Source organism: Struthio camelus, unplaced genomic scaffold (genome assembly GCF_040807025.1).
Source record: "Struthio camelus isolate bStrCam1 unplaced genomic scaffold, bStrCam1.hap1 HAP1_SCAFFOLD_326, whole genome shotgun sequence".
NCBI classification, from domain to species: domain Eukaryota; kingdom Metazoa; phylum Chordata; class Aves; order Struthioniformes; family Struthionidae; genus Struthio; species Struthio camelus.
Window position 1 is genome coordinate 1 of NW_027182634.1, and position 16,472 is coordinate 16,472.

The window sequence follows — 16,472 nt, forward strand, 5'->3', positions numbered from 1 at the left end:
ACCCCAGGGACCTGCTGCCACCAAGGACGTCCCCACCCTGGGGATGTCCTCACCCCGGGGGACCTGCTGCCACCCAAGACGTCCTCAACCTAGGGACCTGCTGCCACCAGAGACGTTCCCACCGTGGGGACACCCTCACCCGGGGACCTGCTGCCACCAGAGACATCCCCACCACGGGAACCCCTAGACGTGACATGGGGACACGCTGGGACCCTGCGGGGACCCCAGGATCATGAGGACACAGAGGGGACACGCTGGGATGCTGCTGGGACCTCCAGGGTCATGGAGACGTGGGGACATACTGGGGACATGGGGACACAGAGGAGACCCTGCCGGGAACCCCGGGGTCATGGGGACATGTGGTGACACAGGGACACACAGGGGACATGGGGGGGACACAGGGGAGACCCTGCCAGGACCCCTGTGGTTATGGAGATCCGTTGGGGACATGGGGAAGTACTGGGGACATGGGGGGACATGCTGGGGACATGGGGGGGGGATCTCTGTGGTCATGAAGACCCGTTGGGGACATGGGGGGGACACAGAGACCCGCCGGGACCCCGCTGGGTCCCCCAAGTTCATGGAGACCCGTTGGGGACATGGGATGGACACAGGGACCTGTGGGGACCCTGCTGGGACACCACCCGAGGTCATGGAGACCCGCTGGGGACATGGTGGGGGGACACAGGGACCTGCTGGGACCCCCGAGGTCATAGAGACCCGTTGGGGACATGGGATGGACACAGGAACCTGCTGGGTCCCCCAAGTTCATGGAGACCCGCTGGGGACATGGCGGGGGGACACAGGGACCTGGCAGGACCCTGCTGGGTCCCCCAAGTCCATGGAGACCCGTTGGGGACGTGGGATGGACACAGGGACCTGCTGGGACCCCCGAGGTCATGGAGACCCGTTGGGGACATGGCGGGGGGGACACAGGGACCTGGCAGGACCCTGCTGGGTCCCCCAAGTCCATGGAGACCCGATGGGGACGTGGGATGGACACAGGGACCTGCTGGGACCCCCGAGGTCATGGAGACCTGTTGGGGACATGGCGGGGGGGACACAGGGACCTGGTAGGACCCTGCTGGGTCCCCCAAGTCCATGGAGACCGTTGGGGACGTGGAGCGGGGACACAGGGACCTGCTGGGACCCTGCTGGGACACCACCTGAGGTCATGGAGACCCGTTGCAGGCATGGGGGGGGACACAGGGACCCGCTGGGACCCCTGAGGTCATGGAGACCCGTTGGGGACATGGGATGGACACAGGGACCTGCTGGGACCCCCGAGGTCATGGAGACCCACTGGGGACACGGGAGGGGGACACAGGGGACCCGCAGGGACCCGGGGTGGGGACGCCAGGCTGGCCGCGGCCCCCGCTCACTGGTGGAGAAGCCGGTGCGCTTGTGGCAGCGGGTGAACTCGATGTTGAAGTAGGCGACGAGCGCGTGGACGTAGTCGTTGCGCTTCACCTGCAGGCAGAAGGGCGCCGTGAACGTCAGCTCCTCCACCTTCACCGTGTAGATGTCCACCTCCTGGAGGGGCGGGGGGAGAAACGGGGTCACGGGGGGGGCGTCGGGATCCCCCCAAAACCTCCCCGTGAGCTCACCACGCACCCTGCCCCCTCCGTTTGCACCTCCGGGAGGGAGGAGCTCCGTCCAGGCCACCACGGAGCCTCCTAAAATTTCCCTTCCGGCACCAAAATGGGGTCAGGTGCCAGCGGTGCCCACGGGTGGGGGTCGGGCCCCAGAGTCTATCCCATCCCCCCACCCCCACACCTCCCCTGACCCACCTTGATGAGGCAGGCATTGGTCACGAGCTGCTTGGGGTCCACCACGTCCACGAGGGGCTCCTTGATGGCCACGTCCTTGATGCAGGACATGTCGAAGCCGTAGACGTTCTCCCACCCTGGCGGGGGACAGTGGTGAGATTGGGGGGGGGACAGGGGTCCCCCCAGATCCCCATGAGATGCCCCCAAACCTCCATGAGACCCCCCCAGAAACCCTTAGATGACCCTAAACCCCCTTGAGATGCCACCAAACCTCCCTCAGATCCCACTGAGGCACCCCCATACCCCAAGATACTCCCCTAGACTCCGTGAGATGCCCCCAAAGCTTCAGGAGACCCCCCATAAACCCTTAGATGATCCTAAACTCTCTTGAGATGCCTTCAACCCCCCCCAAACCCCTCGAGATGCCCCAAATCTCCATGAGACCCCCCCAGAACCCCTTAGATGATCCTAAACCCCCCGAGATGCCCCCAAACCTCCCTCAGATCCCACTGAGATGCCGCCAAACCCCCTTGAGAAGCCATCAACTCTTCCTCAGATCCCACTAAGACACCCCCAAACCTCAAGAAGCCTCCCAGACCCCCGTGAGATGCCCCTAAACCTCCATAAGAACCCCTTAGGTGACCTCAAACCTCCTTGTCACCAAACCCCCCTCAGAATCCACTGAGACACCCCCAAACCCCCTTGAGATATCATCATCTCTCCCTCAGACCCCACTGAGACACCCTCAAACCCCAAGACACTCCCCCCAGACCCCTCGAGACCACTCACAGTGGATCTTGTAGTCCTTGTACTGTCGGTCCTCGATGGCTGTGACGTAGAGTGTCGCCCGGTCAGGGAAGATGAGGCCATCGGGGGTCTGGGGCAGGGGGAGATGCCGGGGGGGGGGGGGGTCAGCCTGGCCCTGGGCACCCCCCAAATCCATCTCCACCCTCCAAAAGGGAAGGAGGACGAGCCAGCCCCGATGGTGGCAAAGGGACAGCATGAGATGTGGGGCCCCACAGGCTTGGGGGGGCCTCAGGGTGATCTATGGGGTCTGGGGAGGTTTCGGGGGGGGTCCAGGGAGGTTCTGGGGGGATCCTAGGGGGAGCTGAGGGTATCGAGGGGATCCTCGGGGGGGGGTTGAGACCCCCCCCGGGCCTCACCAGCTACTTGTCACGGGCGCACATGACTGTGTTGAGCACGGCCTTGTAGACCAGAAGGCTGGGGAGGTCCCCATGGGGTCTGGGGGTCCCGGAGAGGGTCTGGGGGCACCTGGGGGGTTGGGGGACCGCGGGGGGGGGCGGGTTGGGGCCCCCGGGCCTCACCAGCCACTTGTCGCGGGCGTAGATGACGGTGTTGAGCATGGACTCGTAGAAGAGGCAGTAGCCCATCCACTCGCTGATGATGATGTCGACCTTCTCCACCGGCAGCTCCACCTCCTCCACCTTCCCCTTGATGATGGAGACGACTGGGGGGGCCGGCACCCCGGGGTGGGGGTCAGCCATGGGGCTGGGGGGAAGGGGGGGCTCCAGGGGCAGTTCGGGGCGGCTGTGGGGCAGTTAGCGGGTCCGGAGAACAACTTGGGGGGCCGAAGGAGCAGCTGGGGGGTGGTTAGGAGGCAGCCAGGGACTGACTTAGGGGTCCCGGGGGGCAGAGCGGTCGTCCAAGGAGCAGCTGGGGGTATTTAGGGGGATTCAGGGGGGCAGTTAGGGGTCCTGGGGTGGCTTGTGGGGAGCTGGGGGCCCGCGAGGACAGTTAGGGGGGAAATTCAGGGGCCCAGCAGGCAGCTAGGGACTGATTTAGGGGTCCCAGGGGCAAGTCTGGGGCCATGGGGATGGCTGTGGGGCAGTTAGGGGGCAGCAAGGGGCCCTGGGGGGGTTGTGGGGCAGTTAGGGGGCCCAACAGGACAGTTAGGGGACCCAAGGGCAGCCATGGGGCAGTTAGGGGGCAGAGGAAGGCAGTAAAGGAGTTTGGGGTACCTCGGAGGGGACAGTTAGGGGTCCAGAAGGGCAGTTAGGGGGTCAGAGGGTACCTAGTGGGGCAGTTAGGGGTCCAGCAGGGCAGTTAGGGGGCTCAGAGGTACCTGGGGAGGCAGTTGAGGGTCCAGAAGGACAGTTAAGGGGTCTGGGGGTACCTGGGGGGGGCAGTTAGGGGTCCAGCAGGGCAGTTAGGGGGCTGAGAGGTAGCGAGGGGGGCAGTTGGGGGGCCCTGGGGTAACCAGGGAGGGCAGTTAGGGGGCCGAGAGGTATGGAGAGGGGCAGTTAGGGGGCTCTGGGGTAAGCAGGGAGGGCAGTTAGGGGGGCAAGAGGTAGCGAGGGGGGGCATTTGGGGGCCCCGGGTTAACCGGGGGGGCCGAGAGGCAGCGAGGGGGGGCAGTTGGGGGGCAGTTGGGGGGCCGGGGGAAACTCACCGTGGTCGAGTTTATTGGCTTTGACGATTTTCACGGCGTAGTCGGAGATGCTGGAGCACTCGATCTGGGGAAGGGGGGGGCGGGGGTGAGGCGAGGGGCACGCCGACCCCCCCCCCGTCCCCCGGCGCCCCCCAGGGCCCCCCCGGCTCACCCCGATGACGCGGCGGGCCCCCGCCTTGGCGGCGAACATGCAGAGGATGCCGGTGCCGCTGCCCACGTCCAGCACCACCTTGTCCTTGAAGAGGTGCCGGTTGTGGAACATGGAGTTGCGGTAGGTCAGCGTGCGCACCTCGTCCTTCAGCATCTCCTGGGGGGGGGAAACGGGGGGGTCATGGGGGGCTGGGTACCCCAAAACCTCCCCCCGGTACCCCTCGACCTGCCCCGAGCCACCCGGAGCAGCCCTGAGCCCCCTCGACCTGCCCTGAGCCCCCTCCGGCCTCCCCAAACCCCACCTCGGCCTTCAGCATCTCCTGGGGGGGGGGGGAAACGGGGGGGGTCATGAGGTACCCCAAAACCCCCCCCCGGTACCCCTCGACCTGCCCCGAGCCACCCGGAGCAGCCCTGAGCCCCCTCGATCTGCCCCGAGTCCCCCGGAGCAGCCCTGAGCCCCCTCCGGCCTCCCCAAACCCCACCTCGGCCTTCAGCATCTCCTGGGGGGGGGAAACGGGGGTTTGGGGGGACCTGGGCACCCCACAACCCCCCTGACAGACCCCAAATCCCCCCGACTGACCCCAAATCCCCTCTCCGGCCCCCAAACCCCCCCTCGGCTTCCAGCATCTCTTGGGGGGGGGGGAATAGGGGGTTTGGGGGAGCCTTGGGCACCCCACAACCCCCCTGATAGACCCCAAATCCCCCCGACTGACCCCAAAACCCCCTTCCGGCCCCCCCAAACCCCCCCCGGCCTCCAGCATCTCTTTGGGGGGAGGGGGGACAGGGGTTTGGGGGGGGGGGGCTTTGGGCACCCCCCGACCTGTCCTTGCACCCTGAGGAGGGGCAAAACCCCAAACATCTCCCCCCCCGCCCCCAGCCAAGGGCCTGCGTGGGGCAGGGGAGGCAGAAGGGGTCGCCGGGGCCCCCCCGAACCTGTCGGGGGGGTCGGGGGGGGTCCGGGGGGGGGTCTGGGGTCACCTCGTGGATGCCGAAGTGGGCGTAGGAGTCGAAGTAGTAATCCTTGGACGTCATCTCCTCGGCCGAGGGCTTGGCGCTGCTCTCCGCCGGGGGGCACGAGACCTGGCGGGGGGGGGGGGGTCGGGGGGGTCGGGGGGACAGGTCAGACCCGCGGGGGGGGGGGGTCCCGAAACGCGTCAGCTCCCCCCTCCACCGAGGAAAGTTTGTGGAGGGGGGGGGGGGTCCATCCCCAACCTGCCGCCTGCTCCGGAAAGAGGCGCGTGGGGCTGCCGTCGGGGTGGGGTGGGGTGCGTGGGGGTCCGGGGGGGGCCCTGAATGTGGTATTTTTTTGGGGGGGGGGGGTTTAAAGGATATTTACATCTTCTAGCGCCGGCCGGAGGCTCATCCCGTTAGCCAGGGTGGCTACAAAGGTCTAGAAGAGAGCAAGGGAGAGACGTCAATGGGGCCGGGCCGGGCTGGGGGGGGGGCCGCGAGGGCCGGGACCCCCGGGGGGGGCGATAGTGGGGCTTGGGGGGGGGGCCGGGACCCCCACATGGGGGGCTAGAGAGGGCTGGGTCCTCCACATTGGGGGCTAGAGAGGGGCTGGGGGGGCTGAGACCCCCATATGGGGGGCGAGCGAGGGGCCGGGACCCCCACGTGGGGGGCTAGAGAGGGGCCGGGGGGGCCGGGACCCGCACGTGGGGGGCTAGAGAGGGGCTGGGGGGGCTGAGACCCCCATGTGGGGGTGAGCAAGGGGCCGGGACCCCCACGTGGGGGGCTAGAGAGGAGCTGAGACCCCCACGTGGGGGGCTAGAGAGGAGCTGGGGGGGCTGAGACCCCCACGTGGGGGGCTAGAGAGGGGCTGGGGGGGGGCTGAGACCCCCACGTGGGGGGTGAGCAAGGGGCCGGGACCCCCATGTGGGGGGCCAGAGAGGGGCTGGGGGGCCCATGAGGGCCTGGGACCCCCCATGGGAGTCAAGTGAGGGGCTTGGGGGGCCGAGACCCCCACGTGGGGGGCCAGTGAGGGGCTGGGGGGCTCCCTATGGCTCTGGGACCCCCACGTGGGGGGCTAGAGAGAGGCTGAGGGGGCTGAGACCCCCACATGGGGGGCCAGTGAGGGGCTGAGGGGGGGGCGAGACCCCCACATGGGGGGCCAGCGAGGGGCTGGGGGGGCCCTATGGCTCTGGGACCCCCACGTGGGGGGCTAGAGAGAGGCTGAGGGGGCTGAGACCCCCACGTGGGGGGCCAGTGAGGGGCTGAGGGGGGGGCGAGACCCCCACATGGGGGGCCAGCGAGGGACTGGGGGGCTCCCTATGGCTCTAGGACCCCCATGAGGGGGGCTAGGGAGAGGCTGGGGGGGCTGAGACCCCCACGTGGGGGGCCAGCGAGGGGCTGGGGGGGCCCTATGGCTCTGGGACCCCCACGTGGGGTGGGGGGGGCAGTTTTTTGGGGGCAGGAGGAGCTATTTTAGGGGGCAATTTGGGGGGGGGGAAGAGGCAGCTCCTGTTCCCCCCCCCACCCCGCGACAGCCACACGAGCAGGCGGCTCCCTGTCCCGACAGGACCCCCCCCCAAATCGCGATAGGACCCCCCCATCGCCACAAGACCCCCCCCCGCATCCCGCTCTCCTATCGCGACAGCCCCCCCCCTTCAAACAGGCGCCTCCTCCCCTGACGCGGCGCTTTGTCACGACAGGACCCCCCCACCCAAGCCCTGTCGCGACAGGACCCCCCCCTCGGCACAAGCCCTGTCGCGACAGGCCCCTTCCTAACAGCCCCCCCCCTCCCGCAGCCTATCGCGACAGGACCCTCCGCTATCGCGACGGCGCCTCCAGCTCTCACGGCGGGAAAGGGGGGGGGTCCCGGGAGGGTCCCAGGCGTCCGGGCCCCCCCCCCTCCGGCTTTGTCCGGGGGGCGGCGGGAGCCGCGTGGTGGGGGGGGGGGGGGGCCGGGACCCCCCACGTGGCCTCCACGTGGGGCCGCCCCCCCCCCCGGGGGCCCCAAATACCCCCCAGGGGGCTCAATAGCCCCCCCCAGGCCCCCAAATATCTCCCCGGGGGGGCTAAATAAACCCCCAGGTCCCCAAATACCCCCCCAGGGGGCTCAATAACCCCCCCAGGCCCCCAAATATCTCCCCGGGGGGGCTAAATAAACCCCCAGGTCCCCAAATATCCCCCCCGGGGGCTAAATACTCTCCTGGGGGGGGGGGGCTAAACACCCCCCAGGCTCTCAAATACCCCCCAAGGGGGCTAACCCCCCCCCAGTCCCAAAATATCCCCCTGGGGGGCTAAATACCCTCCTTAGGGGGGGGTTAAATATCCCCCCTAGGCCCTCAAATACCCCCTGGGGGGGGCTACATAGCCCCCCAAGCCCCTAAATATCCTCCCGGGCCCCCAAATACCCCATGGGGGGGGCTAAATACCTTCTTTGGGGGGTTAAATACCCCCCCAGGGCCCCAAATATCTCCCTGGGGGGGCTACATACCCCTCTAGGCCCCCAAATATCCCCCCGGGGGGGCTAAATACCCCCCCAGGCCCACAAATATCATCCCAGGGGGGTTAAATACCCTCCTTGGGGGGTTAAATACCCCCCAAGCCCCCAAATATCATCCGGGGGGGTTAAATATCCCCCAGACCCCCAAATATCATCCTGGGGGGGGCTAAATACCCACCTAGGCCCCCAAATATCCCCCTGGGGGGGTAAATACCCCCTCAGACCCCCAAATATCACCCCGGGGGGGGTTAAATACCCCCCCAACCGGCCCCAAATCCGTCCCCCCCCCCTCCCCCAAACCCGGGGGGCCAACGACCGCCCCCCCCCCCGGCTCCACTGCCCCCCCCGGCTCCACCGAGCCCCCCCGGGCCGTTACGGCCCCCCCCCGGGCCGTTAAACCCCCCCCCGGGGGCCGCAGACCCCCGCCGGGCCCCCCCCCGCCGCCGGCGCCCCCCTCACCTCCATGATGCAGTTGGCCGCCTCCGCCATCTTGTGAGCGACGCCGAGCGCGAGCGCAGCGACCCCCCCCCGCCCCCCCCGACCAGCCCCGCCGCGGCTTTTATAGCGGGGGCGGGGCGGGCACCGCCTCCCCCGCCTTCTCATTGGCCGCCTTTCCCGGCCGCGGCGCGCGATTGGGCGGTTCGGCCGTCGCTCGGTTGCCTGCCCCCCCCACCCCCGGCCTCTGCCGCCGCCTGGCGCGCGGCCCGGAAGGGCGGGACCTGGCGGGCTGCGCGGGGCGCTATTGGGCAGCGCGACGTCAATCAGGTGGCTGCCGGCGGGCACCGCCTCGGCGGCGGGGAGGAGGGGGGCGTGGCCACGCCTTCCTGCGTGCTCATAGGTGGAGGGCAGCGTCCGTCAAGGCTATCCCCGCCCACGCGCCGCCGAGGGACCGCCCCCCGCTCCCAGTCACCCCATAGACCCCCCCAGTCACCCCATAGACCCCCCAGTCACCCCACAGACCCCCCCAGTTCACCCCCAGACCCCCCAGTCATCCCACAGACCCCCCCAGTCACCCCACAGACCCCCCCAGTCACCCCATAGACCCCCTCAGTTCACCCCAGACCCACCAGTCACCCCATAGACCCCCCAGTTCCCCCACAGACCCCCCAGTCACCCCATAGACCCCCCAGTTCCCCCACAGACCCCCCAGTTCACCCCCAGACCCCCCAGTCACCCCACAGACCCCCCCAGTTCCCCCATAGACCCCCCAGTTCACCCCCAGACCCCCCAGTCACCCCACAGACCCCCCCAGTTCCCCCATAGACCCCCCAGTCACCCCACAGACCCCCCCAGTTCCCCCACAGACCCCCCAGTCACCCCATAGACCCCCCAGTTCACCCCCAGGCTCCCCAGTTACCCCATAGACCTCCCAGTCACCCCACAGACCCCCCAGTTCCCCCATAGACCCCCCCAGTTCACCCCCAGACCCCCCAGTCACCCCACAGACCCCCCCAGTTCCCCCATAGACCCCCCAGTTCACCCCCAGACCCCCCAGTCACCCCACAGACCCCCCCAGTTCCCCCATAGACCCCCCAGTCACCCCGCAGACCCCCCCAGTCACCCCATAGACCCCCCCAGTTCACCCCAGACCCACCAGTCACACCATAGACCCCCCAGTTCACCCCCAGACCCCCCAGTCACCCCATAGACCCCCCAGTCATCCCACAGACCCCCCAGTTCCCCCATAGACCCCCCCAGTTCACCCCCAGACCCACCAGTCACACCATAGACCCCCCAGTTCCCCCACAGACCCCCCAGTCACCCCATAGACCCCCCAGTTCACCCCCAAGCTCCCCAGTTACCCCATAGACCTCCCAGTCACCCCACAGATCCCCCAGTTCCCCCATAGACCCCCCCAGTTCCCCCACAGACCCCCCAGTCACTCCACAGACCCCCCCCAGTTCCCCCATAGACCCCCCAGTCACCCCACAGACCCCCCCAGTTCCCCCATAGACCCCCCCAGTTCACCCCCAGACCCCCCAGTCACCCCACAGACCCCCCAGTCAGCCCACAGACCCCCCCAGTTCCCCCACAGACCCCCCAGTCAGCCCACAGACCCCCCCAGTCACCCCATAGACCCCCCCAGTTCACCCCCAGACCCCCCAGTCACACCATAGACCCCCCAGTTCCCCCCCAGACCCCCAGTTCCCCCCCAGACCCCCCCAGTCACCCCATAGACCCCCCAGTTCACCCCCAGACCCCCAGTCACCCCACAGACTCCCCAGTGACCCCATAGACCCCCCAGTTCACCCCCAGACCCCCCAGTCACCCCACAGACCCCCCACTTCCCCCACAGACCCCCCAGTAACCTCCTGCTCCCAGTTACCCCCCCCAATTTCTCCATTCCCGTCTCTTTTGCCCATTTTATTAGGAATTTACAAAATTTTACAGCCGCCGCCACCCAGGGGGGGACAATAAATACAGGGGGGCCCTGCCCGCCCCACGGGGGGCCCAGGTGTCCGGGTGCCCCCCGCCCCTACCAGGGTGGGGGGTGTCAGTGCAGTGGAGGGCAGGCGCTAGGGGGCGACGGGGACACCCATGGGGCGCCCCACGGGGCCACCAGGGCCACCCATGGGACCCCCCACGTGGGGCACGTCAGCCCCAGGGCCACCTACGGGGCACCCCACGGGGCTCACGGGGCCACCAGGGCCACCTACAGGGCACCCCACAGGGCTCACAGGGCCACCGAGGCCATCAGGGCCACCTATGGGGCATCCCACGGGGCTCACGGGGCCACCAGGGCCACCTATGGGGCATCCCATGGGGCTCACAGGGCCACTGAGGCCACCAGGGCCACCTATGGGGCACCCCACAGGGCTCACAGGGCCACCGGAGCCACCAGGGCCATCTATGGGGCACCCCATGGGGCTCACGGGACCACTAGGGACACCTATGGGGCACCCCATGGAGGTCACAGGGCCACCAGAGCCACCAGGACCACCTATGGGGCACCCCATGGGGCTCATGGGACCACCAGGGCCACCTACGAGGCACCCCACAGGGCTCACAGGGCCACCAGGGCCACCTATGGAGCACCCCATGGAGGTCACAGGGCCACCAGAACCACCAGGACCACCTACAGGGCACCCCATGGGGCTCATGGGGCCACCAGGGCCACCCATGGAGCACCCCATGGAGGTCACAGGGCCATTGGGGCCACCAGGGCCACTTATGGGACACCCTGTATGAGGTACACCAGCCCTAGGGCCACCCATGGGACACACCATGGAGGTCATGGTGCCACCAGGGCCACTCAGAAGACCTCCTACGGGGTTGATGATGCTATCAGGGCCACCCAGGGGACCTCCTGTATGAGGTACAGCTCCACTGGAGCCACTGGGACCACCCATGCCCCCTCCCACCTGACTTATGGTACCACCAGGGCCACCTATGGGACCTCCCAGGGGGTTTCTAGTGCCACCAGAGCCATCTGTGAGATCTCCTATGGGGTTGATGGCACCACCAGGGCTACCCATGGGACCTCCTAGGGGGTTCCTGGTGCCACCAGGGCCACCCAGGGGACCTCCTATGAGGTTGATGGTGCCACCAGTGCCACCCAGAGGACCTCCCAGCGGGTTCCTGGTGCCACCAGGGCTACCCATGAGATCTTCTATGGGGTTGATGGCACCAGTGAGACCTCCTAGGGCATTGATGGTACCACCGGAGACACCCAGAGGACCTCCCAGCGGGTTCCTGGTGCCATCAGGGCCACCCGTGAGATCTCCTATAGGGTTGATGGCACCAGCGGGACTTTCTAGGGCGTTGATGGTGCCACCAGTGCCACCCAGAGGACCTCCTAGTGGGTTCCTGGTGCCACCAGGGCCACCCGTGAGATCTCCTATGGGATTAGTGGTGCCAGCAGGACCGCCTAGGGTGTTGATGGTGCCACCAGAGCCACCCAGAGGACTTCCCAGAGGGTTCCTGATGCCACCAGGGCCACCCGTGAGATCTCCTACGGGGTTGGCGGCACCAGCAGGACCTGCCAGGGGGTGGCCGGGGCCGGGGGGCCGGGCGGCGGGCAGCAACGCGGGGCCGAAGCGGTAGGTGAGCTTGCGGCGCACCTTGCGCACCTCGCCGGTGCGGGCGTAGGTGCGCAGGGCCCGGGCCAGCTTGGGGTAGGTCATGGCGCGCCGGTTGCCCTTGCGGCGGCCCCAGGCCCGGGCCAGCGTCTCCTTGTGCCGCGAGCTGAACTGGAAGACGCCGGCGTCGCGCTGCACCCACCAGACGCACTGGGGCAGCTCGCCCCGCTCCAGCACCCCCAGCAGGAACTGGAAGAGGCGCTCCCGGCCGCGCGGACCTGCCCGGGGACACCGTGGGGACACCGTGGGGACATCGTGGGGACGTGGGGACACCATGGGGACGTGGGGACACCATCGGGACACCACGGGGACATCGTGGGGACGTGGGGACACCAGGAGGACGTGGGAACACCGTGTAGACGCCATGGGGACGTGGGGACACCAGAAGGACATCATGGGGAGATGGGGACACCGTGGGGACATCATGGGGACATCATGGGGACACGGGGACATGGAGACACCATGGGGACATGGGAACACCATGGGGACATCACGGGGACATGGGGACATCATGGGGACACCATGGGGACGTGGGGACATGGGGACACCATAGGGAGATGGGGACACCATAGGGACACTATGGGGATGTGGGGACACCATGGGGACATGGAGACACCATGGGGACATGGGAACACCATGGGGACATCACGGGGACATGGGGACATCATGGGGACACCATGGGGACGTGGGGACATGGGGACACCATAGGGAGATGGGGACACCATAGGGACACTATGGGGATGTGGGGACACCATGGGGACATGGAGACACCATCGGGACATCACTGGGAGATGGGGACACCATGGGGGTGTGAGGACACCATGGGGACACCGTAGGGAGATGGGGAGACCATAGGGACACCATGGGGATGTGGGGACACCATGGGGACATGGAGACACCATGGGGACATGGGGACGCCATGGGGACATGGGGACACCATGGGGACATCACGGGGACATGGGGACATCATGGAGGGTGAGGACACCATGGGGACACCATAGGGACATGAGGACACCATGGGATCGTGGGGACACCATGGGGGTGTGGGGAAGCCACGGGGACACCAGGACATGGGGACACTGTGGGGACACCGTGGGGACACTCACTGGGGCCGGGGGCCATTCCCAGGGCCGCGGCGTCGTCCGAGTCGGAGTCAGAGGGGGCCGGAGCCGGCGGGGGGCCGAGCTGGGGGCGGGGTCAGCGGGGTCACACCGGGGGCCCAGGCGTCCGGGCCTGGTCCCGGCACCCCCCACTCCCCCCCCCCCCGCAGGGCGTCCGGGCGCCCCCACCCCACGAGGGGCCCAGGCGTCTGGGTGCCTCCACCCCACGAGGGGCCCAGGCGTCCGGGCACCCAAACCCCACAAGGGGCCCAGGCATCCGGGCACCCAAACCCCACAAGGGGCCCAGGCGTCTGGGCGCTCCCACCCCACGAGGGGCCCAGGCGTCCGGGCGCCTCCACCCCACAAGGGACCCAGGTGTCCGGGTGCCTCCACCCCACAAGGGGCCCAGGCGTCCGGGCACCCAAACCCCACAAGGGGCCCAGGCGTCCGGGCGCCCTCACCCCACAAGGGGCCCAGGCGTCCGGGTGCCCCCACCCCACGAGGGGCCCAGGCGTCCGGGTGCCCCCACCCCACGAGGGGCCCAGGTGTCCGGGTGCCTCCACCCCACGAGGGGCCCAGGTGTCCGGGCGCCCCCACCCCACAAGGGGCCCAGGCGTCCGGGCGCCCTCACCCCACGAGGGGCCCAGGCGTCCGGGTGCCTCCACCCCACAAGGGACCCAGGTGTCCGGGTGCCTCCACCCCACAAGGGGCCCAGGCGTCCGGGCACCCAAACCCCACAAGGGGCCCAGGCGTCCGGGCGCCCTCACCCCACAAGGGGCCCAGGCATCCGGGTGCCCCCACCCCACGAGGGGCCCAGGTGTCCGGGTGCCCCCACCCCACGAGGGGCCCAGGTGTCCGGGCACCCAAACCCCACGAGGGGCCCAGGCGTCCGGGCGCCCCCACCCCACAAGGGGCCCAGGCGTCCGGGTGCCTCCACCCCACAAGGGACCCAGGTGTCCGGGTGCCCCCCACCCCACGAGGGGCCCAGGCGTCTGGGCACCCAAACCCCACGAGGGGCCCAGGCGTCCGGGCGCCTCCACCCCACAAGGGGCCCAGGCGTCCGGGCGCTCACCGGGGGGGGCTGCCCCCCCAGGGGGGTGGCGCAGGGTCCCGGCTCGAAGGGCTCGAAGGCGTCGGGCAGCGGCAGCCAGTCCGGGCACGGTCCTGCGGGGAGAGGGCCCAGGCGTCCGGGCGGCCCCCCGTCACCCCGATCCCCCCCCCAAGGGGCCCAGGCGTCCGGGTGGCCCCTCTCCCCCTCCAGGGCCCAGGCGTCCGGGCGCGCCCCCCAATGGGGGTCCAGGTGTCCGGGTACCCCCCCCACCCCCCCCAAGGGGCCCAGGCATCCGGGCGCCCCCCCCTACCTCCCACCAGGGGCCCAGGCGTCCGGGTGGCCCCCAGCCCTCCCCAAGGGGCCCAGGCATCCGGGCGCCCCCCCCCCAATGGGGGCCCAGGTGTCTGGGTACCCCCCCACCTCCCACCAGGGGCCCAGGCCTCCGGGCCCCCCCTCCCCCTCCTCCGGGGGCCCAGGCGTCCGGGTGCCCCCTCCCCCCCCCAGGGGCCCAGGCATCCGGGCCGGCCCCGCCCCCCGGGAGCACAAGGGCCCCACAGTCCCCGGCCCCCCCTCCCCCCCCCCCGGGAAAGAACCCAGGCGTCCGGGCCGGGGGCGGGGCCGGGCGCGGCCGCCACATGCAAATAGCGGTGCTCATTTGCATGCCGGCCCCGCCCCCTTTCCCCACCGGGGGGGTCGGGGCCGCGGCCCTGACGTCAGCGCGGTGGCGTGACGTCACCGCGCCCACCTGCCAGCGGGTCGGCGTCGCCGGGGTCCAGCGGGGGGGGGCAGGAGTCGAGGTCGCAGAAGGAGGGGACCTGGCGGGGGGGGGGGGGTCAGGAGCTGCTGCGGGCCCAGGCGTCCGGGCACCCTCTGCCCCCCCTCCCCCAACGGGGCCCAGGCGTCCGGGACATGACACCTCTCCAAGGGACCCAGGTGTCCGAGGGGTCCCCTCCTTCCCCAGGGGGCCCAGGAGTCCGGGACATGACAGCCCCCTGCCAGGGGGCCCAGGTGTTCGGGGGAGGGGGTCCTCTCCCCCCCCAGGGGGCCCAGGTGTCCGGGGGGGTCCCTGCCTCCCCAAGGGACCCAGGGATCTGGGACATGACACCTTCCCCAGGGGGCCCAGGCGTCCGGGGGTCTCCTTCCCCAGGGGGCCCAGGCGTCCGGGTGGACATGACACCCCCCTGCTGGGGGCCCAGGTGCCCAGTGGGGTCCTCTCCCCCCCAGGGGGCCCAGGTGTCCGGGGTTCCCCTCCTCCCAGGGGGCCCAGGCATCCGGGGGGACATGATGCCCCCCCCCAAAGGATCCAGGTGTCCCGGGGGGGGGGTTCTCCTCCCACCCAGGGGGCCCAGGCGTCCGGGGGGGGGGGTCCTTACCCCATAGCCATACTGGGAGCCGTCAAACCTGCGGGGACAAAGCGGGGGGTCAGTGTCCCCCCGGCGCCCCCCAAGCGACATGTTCCCCCCCCCCATTGCACGATGCCCATCGCCCCAAGGAGGGGGGGGAACGCGGGTGAGGTCGAGTCCCCCCCCCCCCGGCCCCCCACTCACGGGGACGCGTCCAGGGCCAGCATGGCGCCGCGGCGGGCCAGGGCGGGCCGGACTCGTGCGAAGCCGTGCGAGATCGCGCCGGACCCGTGCGACGCCGTGCGAGACCGCAGTGGATCCGTGCGACGCCGTGCGAGACCGCGCCAGACCCGTGCGACGCCGTGCGAGATCGCGCCGGACCCGTGCGACGCCGTGCGAGATCGCGCCGGACTCGTGCGACGCCGTGCGAGACCGCGCCGGACCCGTGCGACGCCGTGCGAGACCGCAGTGGATCCGTGCGACGCCGTGCGAGACCGCGCCGGACTCGTGCGACGCCGTGCGAGACCGCAGTGGATCCGTGCGACGCCGTGCGAGACCGCGCCGGACTCGTGCGACGCCGTGCGAGACCGCGCCGGACCCGTGCGCCGTCGTGCGAGCGCCTCGCACGCCGCCGGTTTATAGCCCCCGCGGGGAGGGGACGGGGCTGAGCTCACGGCGAAATTCCCCGGGCGCGAGGCGGGGCCCGGCCCAGCCTTGCACAACCAAACCGCCCCCCCCCCCCAGCTGGGCCCAGGCGTCCGGGCCCCTCCCAGCGGACCCAGGCGTCCGGGATACTCCCTCCGGTCCACGGAGGGCCCAGGTGTCCGGGATCCCCCCTCTCTGGTTGGGAGCGGGCCCAGGAGTCCAGGCTCCTCCCCAAAGGGCCCAGGCGTCCGGGCTCCAACCTCAAGCCCTCGCTACCCTCGTTGGGGGGCCCAGGCGTCCGGGTCCCCGTGCTGAGGGCCCAGGCGTCCGGGATCCCCTCCCCTCCCCACTTGAGAGCGGACCCAGGTGTCCGGGCACCAACCTCGAGGCCCCGCTACCCTCGTTGGGGGGCCCAGGCGTCCGGGTCCCCCCCCCCCCCAACCACACACACGTCCAGGCATCAAATAAGCTTTTTAT

The 16,472-nt window shown here is 69.8% G+C and overlaps 2 protein-coding genes across 3 annotated transcripts; both read right to left on the bottom strand.

Moving 5' to 3' along the window:
- Positions 1 to 882: 882 nt before the first annotated feature.
- PRMT1 (protein arginine methyltransferase 1) lies at positions 883 to 8,338 on the bottom strand. Of its 2 annotated transcripts, XM_068929267.1 has the most exons (9): positions 8,237 to 8,326; positions 5,666 to 5,719; positions 5,308 to 5,409; positions 4,331 to 4,486; positions 4,180 to 4,243; positions 3,095 to 3,237; positions 2,559 to 2,646; positions 1,791 to 1,906; positions 883 to 1,533 (listed from the first exon to the last, which is right to left on the bottom strand). In XM_068929267.1, exons 1-9 carry the CDS (start codon positions 8,264 to 8,266, stop codon positions 898 to 900), a joined length of 1,389 nt encoding a protein of 462 aa, XP_068785368.1. In that variant the 5' UTR covers positions 8,267 to 8,326; the 3' UTR covers positions 883 to 897. The 2 variants fall into 2 exon arrangements, with proteins under 2 accessions (XP_068785368.1, XP_068785369.1); XM_068929268.1 differs by lacking the exon at positions 5,666 to 5,719 and having other exon boundaries at positions 8,237 to 8,338.
- A 1,796-nt stretch (positions 8,339 to 10,134) lies between these two features.
- Positions 10,135 to 15,755, bottom strand: LOC138065033 (protein pygopus-like). Its single transcript, XM_068929266.1, has 6 exons — positions 15,555 to 15,755; positions 15,381 to 15,408; positions 14,753 to 14,822; positions 14,029 to 14,120; positions 12,963 to 13,041; positions 10,135 to 12,074 (listed from the first exon to the last, which is right to left on the bottom strand). The coding sequence occupies exons 1-6, from the start codon at positions 15,575 to 15,577 to the stop codon at positions 10,294 to 10,296; spliced, it is 2,073 nt and encodes a 690-aa protein (XP_068785367.1). The 5' UTR covers positions 15,578 to 15,755; the 3' UTR covers positions 10,135 to 10,293.
- Positions 15,756 to 16,472: the final 717 nt, after the last annotated feature.

Coding starts and splice junctions, on each gene's coding strand:
- LOC138065033 (XM_068929266.1), bottom strand. CDS start 15,577: ATGCTGGCCCTGGACGCGTCCCC. Junction 14,823..15,380: donor GCTCCCAGTATGGCTATGGG/GTAAGGACCCCC, acceptor CCCCCCCGCCAG/GTCCCCTCCTTCTGCGACCT. Junction 13,042..14,028: donor TGGGGGGGCAGCCCCCCCCG/GTGAGCGCCCGG, acceptor CCCCGCCCCCAG/CTCGGCCCCCCGCCGGCTCC.
- PRMT1 (XM_068929267.1), bottom strand. CDS start 8,266: ATGGCGGAGGCGGCCAACTGCATCATGGAG. Junction 5,720..8,236: donor CGGCCAACTGCATCATGGAG/GTGAGGGGGGCG, acceptor GCTCTCTTCTAG/ACCTTTGTAGCCACCCTGGC. Junction 1,534..1,790: donor CCAATGCCTGCCTCATCAAG/GTGGGTCAGGGG, acceptor CCGCCCCTCCAG/GAGGTGGACATCTACACGGT.